General features: G+C 37.8%; 1 protein-coding gene across 2 annotated transcripts in view; it reads right to left on the reverse strand.

The window, feature by feature from the left end:
• Positions 1-488: 488 nt before the first annotated feature.
• Positions 489-15,000, reverse strand: part of col27a1b (collagen, type XXVII, alpha 1b) — a 128,111-nt gene continuing 113,599 nt past the window's right edge. Inside the window, exons 42-61 of one of the 2 annotated variants that reach the window (XM_052103630.1) lie at positions 14,762-14,818; positions 14,608-14,661; positions 14,022-14,075; positions 13,857-13,910; positions 13,718-13,771; positions 13,528-13,635; positions 13,305-13,412; positions 6,681-6,788; positions 6,155-6,208; positions 5,024-5,086; positions 4,877-4,930; positions 4,748-4,783; positions 4,496-4,513; positions 4,360-4,395; positions 4,207-4,233; positions 4,040-4,105; positions 3,741-3,909; positions 3,381-3,490; positions 2,660-2,878; positions 489-2,446 (exon numbers count right to left, since the gene is read on the reverse strand). In XM_052103630.1, coding sequence (XP_051959590.1) covers positions 2,300-2,446; positions 2,660-2,878; positions 3,381-3,490; positions 3,741-3,909; positions 4,040-4,105; positions 4,207-4,233; positions 4,360-4,395; positions 4,496-4,513; positions 4,748-4,783; positions 4,877-4,930; positions 5,024-5,086; positions 6,155-6,208; positions 6,681-6,788; positions 13,305-13,412; positions 13,528-13,635; positions 13,718-13,771; positions 13,857-13,910; positions 14,022-14,075; positions 14,608-14,661; positions 14,762-14,818 — 1,596 coding nt within the window. In that variant the 3' untranslated portion in view covers positions 489-2,299. Of the gene's footprint in view, positions 2,447-2,659; positions 2,879-3,380; positions 3,491-3,740; positions 3,910-4,039; positions 4,106-4,206; positions 4,234-4,359; positions 4,396-4,495; positions 4,514-4,747; positions 4,784-4,876; positions 4,931-5,023; positions 5,087-6,154; positions 6,209-6,680; positions 6,789-13,304; positions 13,413-13,527; positions 13,636-13,717; positions 13,772-13,856; positions 13,911-14,021; positions 14,076-14,607; positions 14,662-14,761; positions 14,819-15,000 lie in introns of those variants that run through there. The other variant, XR_007968540.1, reaches the window with a different exon arrangement.

The raw sequence follows: 15,000 nt of genomic DNA on the forward strand, positions 1-15,000 counted from the left end.
ATTGAGTGCCCATGGTCGGCAGCTGTTGTGACACAATGCATATTTATGTAGCAAATATTTCATAGCAAATTGAATGCCATAATGCTAGACATCTGCATGGGGCATCAACCCTGAAGCTTCAAGAGTGCATAGCCAATTGACCAGTCTATTTATCAGGGCTACCGCTTGGATCTATATACCAGTTTAATCCTAAATTCACATATTTCTAGTATAGTTTAGACTCGGTTCCCTTAATGAACAAATTTAAACAAGAGGATTTGTACAATTAAATCAGTTTAGAAAAGCCTATGAATACATGAGACAACCACAATGCATCTTTCTCCCGTTAAAGTATTTCAGGCTACTTTGTAGAAGTGACAAGAGACCTAGTGCAGCAGTGCTCTTTTCTGCAGAGACTTAGGCCATTAAAAAGTCAGTAGAACCATAATAGTAGATATTGTATTAGGCCATTCATGACTAATAATTATGTTTTTATTCATTTTCATCATTCATTGTTTATTCAGAGGTAAATGAGAAACGGTCAAGTAAAAAACACAAATTTAGTATGACAGACAGATAGAGATGGACTACTCTCTGCCATAATAATGATGTGAATGTTTGGTAACAATCAATTTAATTGGCAGAACACTGACATTATTTTTTTGGTGAAAAAATATTCAAGAATATTCACAGACCTACCTTCTATCTTTCTTTCTTTCTTTACTCAAAGATCATTGAATACACTAGACAATCAAATCTAAAATGTACACAAAGAGGTACAAATATTAAACACTCTCATTTGGCGAAATAAGATGGCTCCTGGCAGTTTTCTCATAAATCAACAGAAAATGTCCTAAGAATCACATACAAATACCTCTTTTTGGTCACAACTAAAGAATATTTAGCTTAACATAATTTTAAAGCCACTCGTGACAAACGTACAAACCCATTATAGTGGAAGTTGCTAGTGCCCTTGTTTTAATGAATAATTTGTAACCATAACCTTTGGCTTTGCGCAAGCACCTTAACAAAGACATAATATGACACAGAGCAGTGTATTTTCCATGTCAAATAATTACTTCTGCAGTCACAAAAGGCTTCTGGAATTAAGTAAACCAAATGTATTTTTTCCCCCGATGTGATAAATATAATGCACTTAATAAAAATCACTGTGTGATGAGAGGCAAGTGTGATATAAAGCACAACGTGTTTTTGCACAATATGGCCCTTTACAATAAAAATGACATCTATGAACACCACTCTTGCTATGACAAACAATTCTCATGTCTTCTCAGTTCAAAGATTTGTACAAATAAGGCATACTAGAAAATAAAGGATTTACAATTTGTGTGGCTGCAAAAAGGATATTTTAACAATTTTTATTTTTAAAACGTATACAAAAATATTCCCTTTCCAAGTATATAAAAGGCACTTAAATTAAAAACATTTGACAGAAACAGATTCTTCTTTCAATTAAACCAAACCACAGGAGTTAAATGTGAATCTTCTTTAAAACTTATTTTCCCAAAAAATGAAAGATGGGAGGTAGACATTTACATGTAAATTTTCAAGTTTGGATCCACCTCCATTACTTAAATGGTGAGTCATATGCTGGTTTTGCATGAATGTTTGTGTATATGCATGTGTGTTGGTGAGTCCAAGTTTGTAATTATCATCTCAGCAAATCTGAACCCCACTTAGCTAGTATTGGAGGCTTACAATAGATAGGCTTCAGACCTGCTGGTATATGCAAGTACACACAACAACCTGAATTGAATGATATGTGTGACAGTAAACCTTACTCGCCTGGACAGCCAAATACAAAATGTATCTTCAAAAAAATCTCTCCATTCTCTATTGCACTTTACATAAAATTTACATACACACACAAGTACATGTATAAATACACATGATCATGTGTAACTATAGAATACAAAATAAGTACTTCAATACAATTAAATGTTTTAATTGTTCCTTATCATTTTCCCACATGCTGTGCATGAAAAACACAACTATATGAATAAATTAAGACTTGTAACATTCTGAAAAAGTTTTAGAAGCACCTCTAGCAAAATATTCAGGCCTTGTTTTCCAGAAACAAGAAGCACAGCTCTGAAAAAAGAGCATATGTCACCCAGAGCTGCTAGCATAAGAAGTCTTGCTTTCTCCAAAGCTGCTCCAGATTCCTTTGTCCTCATGTTTAAGGCTGCAGTCCAGGCTTGAGAGGAGAGGTACAGAATTCAGACCAGTTTCATTGGCCTCTAAACATAAAAACAGCCTCTGTATCAAGGGTATTTAAGGTTGTCCATCGTCCCTTTTTTTATAAAAAGCAAACAGGGCCAACTTCCAGGTGGTAATGTGAGCCAGGTTTAGTGCTGGGCAAGTTGTAGACCTCAACAATGGGCAGTAAGTTTGGGTCCTGTGTCCGGAAAACAAACTGTGCCTGATGCCAGCGGCCATCTGTAATCTGATAGGATAAAAAGTAGAAGGATTAGTTGTAAAATGAGTAAAGGAATGGTAGTAGCATAATGGGTAAGGATCTATGCAGTTTACACAGAGATTGCAAGTTCCCAGGTAGATGCAACACATGAAGGGACTCTTGTGGCCTTGAGCAAGGCAATTAAACCCACATACATACATGACTTTAGATATTATGACTATAGGATTATTACATATTTACCCAGCAGTCATCCTTTATTAGATCAGGCTCAATGAATCCCCCAGCTTCGACTATCTGCCCATCCCAGGCTTTGAAGTACACTGCACTAGAGGAAGGTATTTTGGAGTCCCCTGCTGCCCAAACAGGGGTGTTCAGGCAGTGGATGGAGATGATCTGCACAGCCTCAGAGCTCAGGAGGTGGATAAAATTCATTTGGATCAGACTAACTCCAATCTCTAACTTCAAGAGAAAAATGTAGTAATGAATAAAACATTAAAAATAGCATGAAATGTTTTAGCATTTTAACATTATGGCTTCTGTTCTGATTGCAGTATATAATAGGTTCATTATCAGTTAATACAAAGCTATTTAATTCATACACATATTTATACAATTGAAACATAAAGAGCACAAGCTCCAAAAAGGATAAAAATGTTTTTGTTTTTTTATTTTGGTCCTTTTGGAGCTTGACAGAAACTGTCACTATGAACTGTTGCATGGTGAAGAGCTGCTTGAATATTCATCAAAATATCTTCTGGTGTATTACATGAAGAAAGTTGTGCAGGTTTGGAACAACATGAGGGTGAGTAAATGGTTACAGCATGCACAATTTTGGGTGAACTTTTGAGTTTTTCCTGAATTATGGGTATTTAAGTTCTGCAAAATCTGTGAAATTCCGCGGGTAGAGTTTCGGTGCAGGCTTACTCATAAATTGCTTTAGTCAATTGCCAGCGTTCAATACCTTGGACACAGCTACTGGCTTAAGGCAGGTCTGGCCTCCATTGGTGAAGTTGCAGGTCACCTCAATATTGTCAGAGGAGCAGCCTAGATTAGGATCTATCCAATACGTGCCTTAAGATAAAGTAAAGAAACAAGATAAAAGCAAAACAAATTATTCATATCAGACTGCATTGCCCAGAATTTGACATAAGTGACTTGCTTTGGGTGATAAACCCTTACTGTATATACACTTTTATATCACATATAAATAGTTTATTAGCTACCTTAATTAAATGAACTGTTTTTGTATAATGTAGCTTCAGAGATTTACACAGCAAAAAAAAAAAAAAAAAAGAAAGAATAAATTAACAGAATCTCTCACCATCATTCAACCTATGTTCACAATCAAACAGATCTCTACACATTCTAGCTGGATTCTCCTGCGTTCCAAGCGGGTTCTTGATGCTGTGGATCAGGATACTGAGGTAGTGAAGGGTCTTAAATATGTCATATCCCTGGTCCAACACTGGAAGGTCAGTATCTTGATATATCTGTGGATTGGAATGAGACAAAGTCCAGATATAATGTTTTGCAAACTAACTTGTAGCTAACTGACAGAGGAATGATTGTACTACACAATACTTTGTTAGGAACCAGCTCTAAATATTACTTGGCTCTTACCTCAGACCTTAATGCAGAGCGGGAATCAATAATCTCATGTAAAGCAGCACCAAGAGCCTCATTGTCCTATGTCAAAACAAAGTGGAGTTTAACATGAGAGCAACTAATGGCATTAGACACGAGGACTTAAGTTTCTATTGTCAAGATATCTTTATATGCCCACTTACAAGAGACAGAGATACACCAGGAGGCCCCTATAAACCAAAGAGAGATAAGGAAATAGTTCATTTTAATGCTCTTAAACTAAATGCATAACACATTAAATTCATATGGTTATTAAAATGCATCAAAATAATAACATTAATTGAAAGAATACTTACAGGAGGTCCAGGTGGTCCACAAGGACCTGGAGGTCCCTGACGGATGGAGAAAAGAAAATGTTGATGTCAGTTAGTACCACTTCATTTATTAAGGTAAAGTGGTAGTTACATTGAAGACAAAAATCGGATAACATACCCTGGGTCCCTGAAAACCCTGTTTAAAAGAAAAAGGAGAACCACAAAATGTTTAATTTTTTAATAAGGATCCCTTTTTCAATAATGAACTGACTTTAACAATAAACTCTCTCCCTGCACATCTGAATGTGATGTTTTTCATATTCTCTCTCTCTCTCAGTAATGTCCCTCTTTTTTAATGTTCTTTAAAAATGAAAACATTACTGCCCTGTAACTAATATGAGAAGTTAAGCATCCCAAGAATGACACTCACCATTTCCCCTTTACTTCCTTTCTCTCCTTGTGGTCCCTAATACACAGATAATTGTTTTGATTATTTTATATTATGCCCCCAATTAGAGACCATCCATAAAACAAAATGAGTGATGAAGATAATACATACTGAATTACCACCAGGCCCAATGATACCAACAGGTCCGATGACTCCTTGCATCCCCTTAATAGAAGAAACATCTACTGTAGTTGCTGATCAAGAACTCTTTATCTATCTCACTTGTATTTTAATAACAGTACTCAAAGTAGTACTTACCATTAAACCCTGAGGACCCCTTGGACCCTGGATACCAACTGCACCAAGGTCTCCTGGTGGACCCTGTGAATGAGAAACACAGCTTGTAACTCATGTTAAGTCAGATTATAGCCTTGACAATAGCTATCAGACAAAACTGTGTGGTCCAAACTGATATTATACAATTTGAATCACAATACATTTGTTTAGTTGCGTTCCTTAATTCGTTCTCTTTACTAATTTTAAAGAGTAAATGAAAATTCTCTAATCATTTACTCACCATCAAGCCAACCCTGATGTGTATTCTTCTTTTAGAACACAAAGATTTTAAGAAGAACATCTAAGCTCTGTAGATCCTTACAATGCAAGTGAATGGTGATCAGGCCTTGAAGCTCCATAAAGCAGATAAAGTCAGCATAAACATAATTCATCAGACTCCAGTGGTTTAATCGATGTCTGCTGAAGTGATCCAGTTGGTTTTGGGTGAAAACAGACCAAAATACAACTTTTTCACTGTACATTTTGACAGCAGTCTCCTTGGCGATCATTATTTCAAGCTTGGTTACAATTCCTATAGCAACATCTAGCACATGTGTCAAGCACTATGAAGTGTAATCAAGCTTGAAATAATGATCTTGCCTAGAGACTGTAATGGCAAGATGAACCGTGAAAAAAGGAGTAATATTTTGGTCTGTTCTCACCTCAAACAAACTGGATCTCTTCAGAAGACATTGATTAAACCACTGGAGTTTTGTGGATTACTTTTATAAAAGTATAAATGCTGACTTTAACTTCTTTTTAGAGCTTCAAATGCCTGATCACCATTCATTTGTATTGTATGGACCAACAGAACTGAGATATTCTTCTAAAATCTTTGTTTGTGTTTTGCAGAAGAAAGAAAGTCATGAGGGTGAGTAAATGAGAGAATTTAAATTTTTGAGTGAACTATCCCTTTAAAAACATCAGTGCTAGAACAGTTGTGATCAAATTCTAGATTGCACTTTAAACTTATTTGATCTCTGGTGTAATATTCACATCTTTCGGTATTTCTGAAAACATCTTGGCACTGAACATCAATCATATCTAGGTAACATCTGAAGATATTTAGAATGCACAGAATGTTAAATTATATGATGAAGGATACAAGTTTACCTTTGGTCCAAACATTCCAAGAACTCCAGGAAATCCCTGTTCACCAGTATTGCCCTAAGAAGAAAAAAATAAACCACACATCTTGATCCTAGACTAATAATGTTACCTAAAGATGGTCAAGATAAAATATGATGTGTGCTTGACAAAGCCTTTCCTTAAATAGTTTTAAAAGCTTTAAGTTTGACAGATAGACAGACAGAAAGAACATTAGATGGACAGAAAGACAAAAAGATAAAGCGTCAGATGTCTGTCTGTGTGTCTGTCTGTCTTTATCAAGCCATCATAATGAAATAGAATAGTGCTGAACAGCAACATAAAATCTTACTTTATTAAGTAGGAGCTAAAGGAATGTCTTTGAATATCTAACACTGGTGTTAATTCAAATAAAATTAATAGTGGGACTCTTATAACATATAAATAAATAATTAAAGCAAACCTACTTCATTCCAGAAGAGATTCATTGGTATGTGTGCCATATTTCCAATAGATTGATTATATATTCCCATAACAGAGAAACAAAACTCACAGGTTGCCCTTTGACCCCTCGGTCACCTTGTTTTCCATGAAATCCCATCCCTCCAGTAAACCCTCTCTTGCCCGGAGGTCCAGTTTGGCCAGGGAGGCCCCTTTCACCCTAAAACACAGTGCAGAGAAAGATATTTAACCCTCATGTTGTGTTCAGGTCTTTTGACCTTAAGATTATTTTCTTTTGCCTGAAAATTCCAGTTAATGTTATACTATTGGACTAAAACTTACTGATTTTGCTCACACAGCGTATCACAACGTCTCAATTAAAAAAAAAAAATGTGTGCGTGTGGGGGGTGTTACGTTGTTACACTTTTGGTGTTCCAGGTCAAAAATGGCCAGCCTATAACAAATGCTTATACATATTTCGTTATGCTATATTATCACCAAATATTGGATTCAATCTTTTTTGCCGACTTGTTTTCTTTCAATTAGCACAGGTATTGTATTTATTTTTGGACTTATTGATCATAGGCTTCAATGACCTGAGCTTATGCACCTCAGTTTTCAGTGAAAAAAAGCATTATTAGTGGATAATTTTGGCAATATTAGATAAAATGTGAAATTATTTTGTACTATTTATAAAACTAGTGTGATTTAATGTTTAACCAGGAAGTTTGTTGAGAAATGCTTTAATTTTGTACAAAATGCCACAAAGTCACACTTGGTGTTCCTGGTTCAAAATGACCAGCTTTTGAAAATGAATGGGGAAGATCAATCTATATTCAGGAGCATATTCATTATGTTCACATATGTATATGTGTGCTTGCAAACATGAAGGCCTTGCCTCAGTGCATGCGCACACACACACACACACACACACACACACACACACACACACACTCACACTAACACACACACATGCACAAACTCTTGAGTATTACATGCAAGTATTTCTTTTTCACAGCGATAAAATGTATCCTACCCTGAACTGCATCCAACATCCTTTCATCCATCCAACATTATCACGCACACGCACACACAAGAACTAACTATTTTCTACTAACTCTGAAAAACACCAATAGAAAGATGCCCAGGGTCCCTGCTCATCTGCATGAACGTGCCTTATGCATGCTGCATGGAAGTATGTGACTGTGGACTGCAGATGTGGCCAGGGCAATAAATTGTAATGTCTGTACTGTGAGATGCGGAACAGGTACAGGATGGCAACAACAACTGCCTGAACTGCAATAAGCTGAGAGAGGCTGAACTGAGGGCATGTAGGTCTGTTGTAAGGCAGGTCCTTACCAGACATCACTGGCAACAACGTCGCCTATGTGCACAAACCCACCTTCGCTGGACCAGACAGGACTGGCAAAAAAAGCTCTTCACTGACGAGTCACAGATTTGTCTAAACAGGGGTGATGGTTGGACTCGCATTTATCATCGAAGGAATGAGCGTTACACCGAGGCCTGTACTCTGGATCGATTTAGAGGTGGAAGGTCCATCATGGTCTGGGGCGGTGTGTCAAAGCATCATCGGACTGAGCTTGTTGTCATTACAGGCAATCTCAACACTGTGCGTTACAGGGAAGACATCCTCCTCCCTCGTGTGGTACCCTTTCTGCAGGCTCATCCTGACATGATCCTCCAGCATGACAATGCCACCAGCCATACTGCTCGTTCAGTGTGTGATTTCCAGCAAGACAGGAATTTCAGTGTACTGCCATGGCCAGCGGAGAGCCTGGATCTCAATCCCATTGGGCATGTCTGAGACCTGTTGGAGCAGAGGGTGAGGGCTAGGGCCATTCCCCCCAGAAATGTCCGGAAACTTGCAAGTGACTCGGTGGAAGAGTGGAGTAACATCTCACAGCAAGAACGGGCAAATCTGGTGCAGTCCATGAGGAGGAGATGCACTGAAGCACTTAATGCAGCTGGTGGCCACACCAGATATTGACTGTTACTTTTGATTTCCCCTTTGTTCAGGGACACATTATTCCATTTCTGATAGTCACATGTCTGTGAAATTTGTTCAGTTTATGTCTTAGTTGTTGAATCTTTATGTGCATACAAATATGTTAACAAACATGTTAAGTTTGCTGAAAATAAAAGCAGTTGAAAGTGAGAGGATGTTTCTTTTTTTTTTTTTTGCTGAGTTTATTTTCTAATCAACAACAAACCAAATTAACGAATATCTGGTGGTTTGTGTCCTCATGCACATGACTGTCAACAGCCTTTTGTATGTGCCTTGCAAATGTGTGCTCTGCATTTGAAACGCACAATGTATGACGAAAGAAAGACCATCAAAGTTAGATTCTATTGGAGAGGGGTCACTGTGGGGCAAAGACAGTTCTGGTGTGTGTGTGTGGTAATGTTGGATGAATTAATGGATGTTGGATGCAGTTTAGTATAGGATGTCTGGATGTGCGTGTATATCCTGGGCTTTTATGTTTGCAAGCACACATGCACATATGTGAACATGATGAATATGCTCCTGAACACTAATTTTTTTCTTTTATTTTTGATCTCCCCCAATCATTTTCAATGGCTGGTCATTTTTGACCGGGAACAACACAAGTGTGACATTGTGCCATTTGTTACAAAATAAAAGCATTTTAAAACAAACTTATTTGTTAAACATTAAAGCGCACTAGTACAGAATAAATAGTACAGAATGTTTTCATTGGTGATTCCCCTCAAAGGTCATGTTGTCATCAGAAGTGGAGTGAACACTGGCGTGTTTGTCTGCTCGATGATTATTTTATTTTATTTTGTTGGTTCATTGTTGATTTTATTATTATGAAAAGGTTAAAATACTGCAGTCTTTTAACGATTTAAAACACAGCTACACTCTTCTGACCTGGATTAGAAGTGTGTGGACACCGTATCTTGTGTCAATCCGGTGTTGGCTGATGAATAATATCCTTTGCCTTCTATCATCCATATTGGCCAGTTGGAGTTTTGTTGTTATTCCTTGCCACCTTCAACGGAGTGCATCCTGTGTATTTACGGGCCTATGCTGTTACTCCAACATAGTTTTGCACTATCTACCCTCAGATCTATGGAGTTTTAAATCTTCAATCCATCCGTCAGTGGAAGTTTACAACCACTGTGCTGCTCTGGGATTGCACGTCCCCGGTATGTGCATCGAGGATCTCGACAATTTAGATCCCCGGCTGGCTCCCTGAATAACATCCATAACTATGTGGTCTTCGCGCCGCATCCTGATGTGCACAAAAATGGATAAGCGGACTATTAATTCCAACACTTACAGATTTTTGAGACATGAATCCATTTCCACGAACAAAACGGTTGTCTCGACCATTAAGATTGCTCTTACAAATACTCGATCGATATCCAACAAGTCCTTAAGTTTGAATGAGTTCATCACTTCACGATCAATGGACTTTCTATTTATTACAGATATCTTGTTAAACCCCAGCAAACTAATGGCTCTGGGACATGTAACACCACCAGGCTTCTCCACGGACTTCAGGGCGAAGAGGAGGTGAATTAGCTACTAATTAGAGACTCTTTTAAATGTAGGACACTACCTGTGGATACACTCCAGGTTCGAGGTTCAGTTTTTGAAGGTTGATGTCTCAAGTCCCGTTTTCTGTGCACTTCTGTACAGACCTCCCAATTTCAACAAGGACTTTATTCAACAATTCTCAGACTTTCTCTCTGGACTAGTGTCTTGTGGTGACATATTTCTGATTCTTGGGGGATTTTAACATACATATATGCTGTCCTTCAAAGCCCATGTTAAATGATTTTGTCTCCCTCAAATAAATCATTACATTTGTACAACATATTTCTGGTCCGACCCACATTAAGGGTCATATATTAGATCTGGTATTACCTCATGGCATTACTGTGTCTAATGTTGAGGTTGTGGTTACTGGTGTTTCTGACCATTACTCTATAGTGTTTGATATTGTCTGTCCCCACCCTCTTCATATTTCCTCTCAGCCCTTATGCTTTTCGAGGTCCATCCATTCGTCCACTGCCAATCTTTTCTTAGAATTTTATTACCAACATCTTATAGATGAAGTTGAGGGTGACACTGAGTCACTAGTGGATGTTTTTAATAAATCCTGCACTTTCACCCTTGATAATGTCGCTCCACTCAAGTTAATGAATGTTAAGTTTGTCTCTCAGCCATGGTTAAATGATGTCACCCGAGCTCTTAGACAGGAGTGTAGGAAAGTGGAGCAAAAGTGGAAGGGAGATAAACAGCAAGTTTCATTTGACACTTTAAGGGAGCGTTTAATGTGTTATCAAAGTGCAGTAAAGGAATCGAAAGCTACATTTTTCTCCAATATCATTTCTGAAAATGCAAATCGCCCAAAAGTTCTGTTTAAGACAATCGATTCTGTTTTAAATCCGTCAAGGATTGCTTTTCAGAATGCCACACAAGATACCTGTGAGGATTTTTTACAATCATTTATTCGCAAAGTGGAGCAGATTAAAGGTTCAAATACACCTTCACATGTTCATCAGCCACTCATTTTCAGGCTGTCCAGTTCACTGAATCACTTTGAACCAGTATCAACTGTGCAGGTGTATGATATAGCTCTGAACATGAAGGGTTCCATTTGAAAGCTGGGAGTTTTGTTACCATGTCTTTTTAAAGATGTTTTTACAACAATTGGTTCCAGAGTGACAGCAATTATAAACAATTCATAAGCAAGTGGTGTTGTTCCAAGCTGTCTTAAACATGCTATTGTACATCCTCTGCTGAAAAAAAACGTCTTTAGATCCAGCTGTTCACAATAATTATAGACCAATCTCAAAATTGCCTTTCATTTCCAAGATGTTAGAGAGAGTTGTCTACACACAGCTCTACTCTTACCTAAATAAGTTCAACATCATAGATACATTTCAACCAGGCTTCAGATCTCTACATAGTACTGAATCTGCACTATTTTCCTTTCCTTGGATTCAGGCTCACATGTGGTTTTAGTATTGTTGGTCACAGTGCCACATTTGACACTACTGATTATGATATTCTTTTAGATCGTCTGCAGTGTATGGTTGGCATTCAGGGCACGGCCCTCCAGTGGTTTGCCTCTTATTTGAAAGGAAGTATGTTTTCTATTAACTTGGAAATCTTCTCCTCTACATCAGCTCTTCTATTATGTGGGGTCCCGCAAGGGTCGATTTTAGGACCCTTACTATTCTCCATGTACATGCGCCCACTGTCCTTAATTTTTAAGAGATATGGAATGTCTTATTATTGCTATGCTGACCACACTCAATTTTATTTTCCAGCAAGCTTGGATAAAAAATTATCAATAGAGAATGCCCTAAATTGCTTAGCTAATATAAAGTGCTGGCTGTCTGACAATTTCTTACAATTAAATGAGAGTAAAACTGAAGTCTTGATTCTCAGCCCCTCCAAGTCCTCTTTACCTGGACTGGTTGAACAACTAGGTCCGCTATCGTTAAATGTGCAAGATCATGCAAAGGGCCTTGGAGTGATCTTGGACTCATCACTACTTTTAAATAGACAGATCAGTGATGTTGTTAAGAGCAGCTTTTTCCATCTGAGATCAATTATAAAAGTAAAACACTTTCTCTCTAAATCAGATTTAGAAATTGTGATTCATTCACTAATATCGTCAAGGTTAGATTACTGCAACTCATTGTATACCGGACTGCTGCAAACTGCTTTGTCCTGTTTGCAGTTGGTTCAGAATGCAGCCGCTAGGCTCCTCATAGGGTCTAGAAAGTGTGATCACATTACACCAGTATTAGCATCCCTATACTGGCACCCCATAAAATGGAGGATGGATTTTAAAATTCTGCGCTATGTATATAAAGCTCTATCTGGTCTCGCACCTCAATATCTCTGTGACCTTCTTGTCGCTTACTCTCTTACTAGAGCACTTAGGTCAGCTGACCAACATCTGCTGAAAGTTCCTTGTTGTCGATGAGGCCTATGATCAATAAGTTTCAAAAAGAAATACAAAACCTGTGCTAATTAAAGTTGGAAAAAAGATCTATAAGCTGATAATTGTTATGCTTGTGGGAAGGCAGGAGAAGGCAGAGGTTTGGATCTAACTGCGGTTTATTGCGACAATAATCAGACAAACACAGGAACAAATGAAAGGTCCACGATGGGAAAATGAAACTAAAAACACGAAAGAACATCCACGAAGGGCAAGGTAATCCACGAACGAACATTCAGGGGAAAACATGAACAGGCATGAACAAACATCAGGAAACACTAGAAAACATTATCAACATTCAACAATGATCGACAAGGACTGAACAAAGAACCAGGTTTTAAATACAAAAGGAACAAACAAGGGAATGAGGGACACCTGGTGGAGACAATGAGGGAAGGAGGAACAATCAGGGGAACACCAATAATAAAAATAAACTACAAAGGACTACAAAAACCAAACAGGAAACAGGAACTAAACTAAACTTCAACATAAAAGCACAAAAACAGAAGACAACAGTGAACATGACAATAATATAGCATAATGAGAGATTTATAAGCAATTTTTAATAGGCCGGCCATTTCTGACTGGGAGCACCAAATTAGGGTTAAGATAAAACCAGCTAATATTGTTTAAAATGCAAATAATTGTGAATTATATACAAACATACTTGACAGTTCTCTATTCACATGTCTGTTGTAACTAAAAATGCCACGCATAAAACAGTGAATTACCTTTGGCCCAAAAGAGCCTTGAATTCCTGGTAGACCTGGTACACCTGTTATGCCTTGAGGACCTGGTTTTCCAGGTAGACCAACCTCTCCATCACCTCCATGCTCACCCTAATGTGTATAACAGAGGGAAAATAGCAAAGCACATCACAAACATCATCTCCTTAAAGCCATAAAGCACTTAGTCCAAAATAAGTTTGAAAGAGAATTACATTCAGTGTCTTACTGGAATTCCTTTAGCTCCATCTTTCCCATTGAGTCCATCTACCCCAGGATCACCCTCAAGTCCCTCACGACCAACAACTCCTCTGGGGCCAGGAAGACCAACAAGACCCTTTGAGAGGAAAACAAAAGTTCTACTTTAAAATCAACTGTACGTTGTCATGTTGTCAACTAAGTCTTAGAAACTTACTTACAGGGGACCCCCGGCTTCCAGATTCACCTGGAGGACCGTTTTTGCCTTTTGGACCCTGAATACAATCAATCATTAAACTTTTATGAAGGCCATACAATTACACTTATATGGGAAGCAAAATGAAAAGCAGCAATTCTTACTTCATTGCCATTGGACCCTTCAGGCCCTGGAACACCTTTTGGCCCAGCATTTCCCTGTAGTTATATACAAGGAATAAAAAATGAGAAAATATATCTGAAGGAAATATTCTATACTTCATATCTCAGTTAAGGATCAGATAATGAATTAGATGTAGACTGACTCACAGGGAGTCCAGGTGCACCTGACTTTCCTCTGCTTCCATGAACACCTTCATGACCCTTAAATAATTAACATTGAAATTCAAAACAATTGAAGATTGCATATTTAAAGGAATAGTTCACCCCAAAAATTAAAGGTCCATCACCATTTATTCACCCTCATGTTATCATGCTTCCAAATCTGTATTACTTTTTTCTTTCGTGGAACACAAAAAGAGATGTTGGGAAGAAGGCAGCCTCAGTAACCGTTTATTAAACATGGAACATGAGGGTCACAAGACAACAACCAGAGAAATCACATGACATAGACTGGAAATAGGAAGTGTCTAAGACAAGGAAACTAAACTTCTAAATAAGAGACAAAAAAAAAAAAAAAAAGTGACAGATGCTAACATTCTGTCTATCATCTTATTTTGTGTTCCATGGAGGACAGGATGCATTTTTGGTTTGGAACAACATGAGAATAAGTAAAGGATGACATAATTAAATTTTTTGGGTGAACCTCTGGATTAACCTTTAATTAATCCAAAAATAGTTATATACTAAACTATAACAATAATACAAAAAGCTATCTTTAGCTATGCAAACTTACTGGGTATCCAGGGTCACCTGGTTCTCCCCTTTCTCCTCTGTTGCCAACAGGTCCCTGAATACCAGATAAAACCAAACACATTGATCAGGTTGGAACTCAGAATTCTTCCAAAACAAGACAATAAAGCATAGTAAAATCTAGTGGACTGACTCACGATGTCACCTGAAGGACCAGGTGGACCTTCAACCTTCCCATCATCTCCATGCTCTCCCTGAAAATGATTTGAAATTAATTTGAGCATTGATCTCTGGTTATGTATTAAGACTATCACTGCCAAGACTATCACTATGGGGCAGAATGTGGCCCTTATTAAAAGAAGAGGCTGTTAAATGATTTATGCCAGCATTCTGTCAATGGATATCTCTAGCTAAAACTTCAAGTGCTGATGTTTCT

The sequence above is a fragment of the Xyrauchen texanus genome, chromosome 3 (assembly GCF_025860055.1).
Source record: "Xyrauchen texanus isolate HMW12.3.18 chromosome 3, RBS_HiC_50CHRs, whole genome shotgun sequence".
Taxonomy (NCBI): Eukaryota; Metazoa; Chordata; class Actinopteri; order Cypriniformes; family Catostomidae; genus Xyrauchen; species Xyrauchen texanus.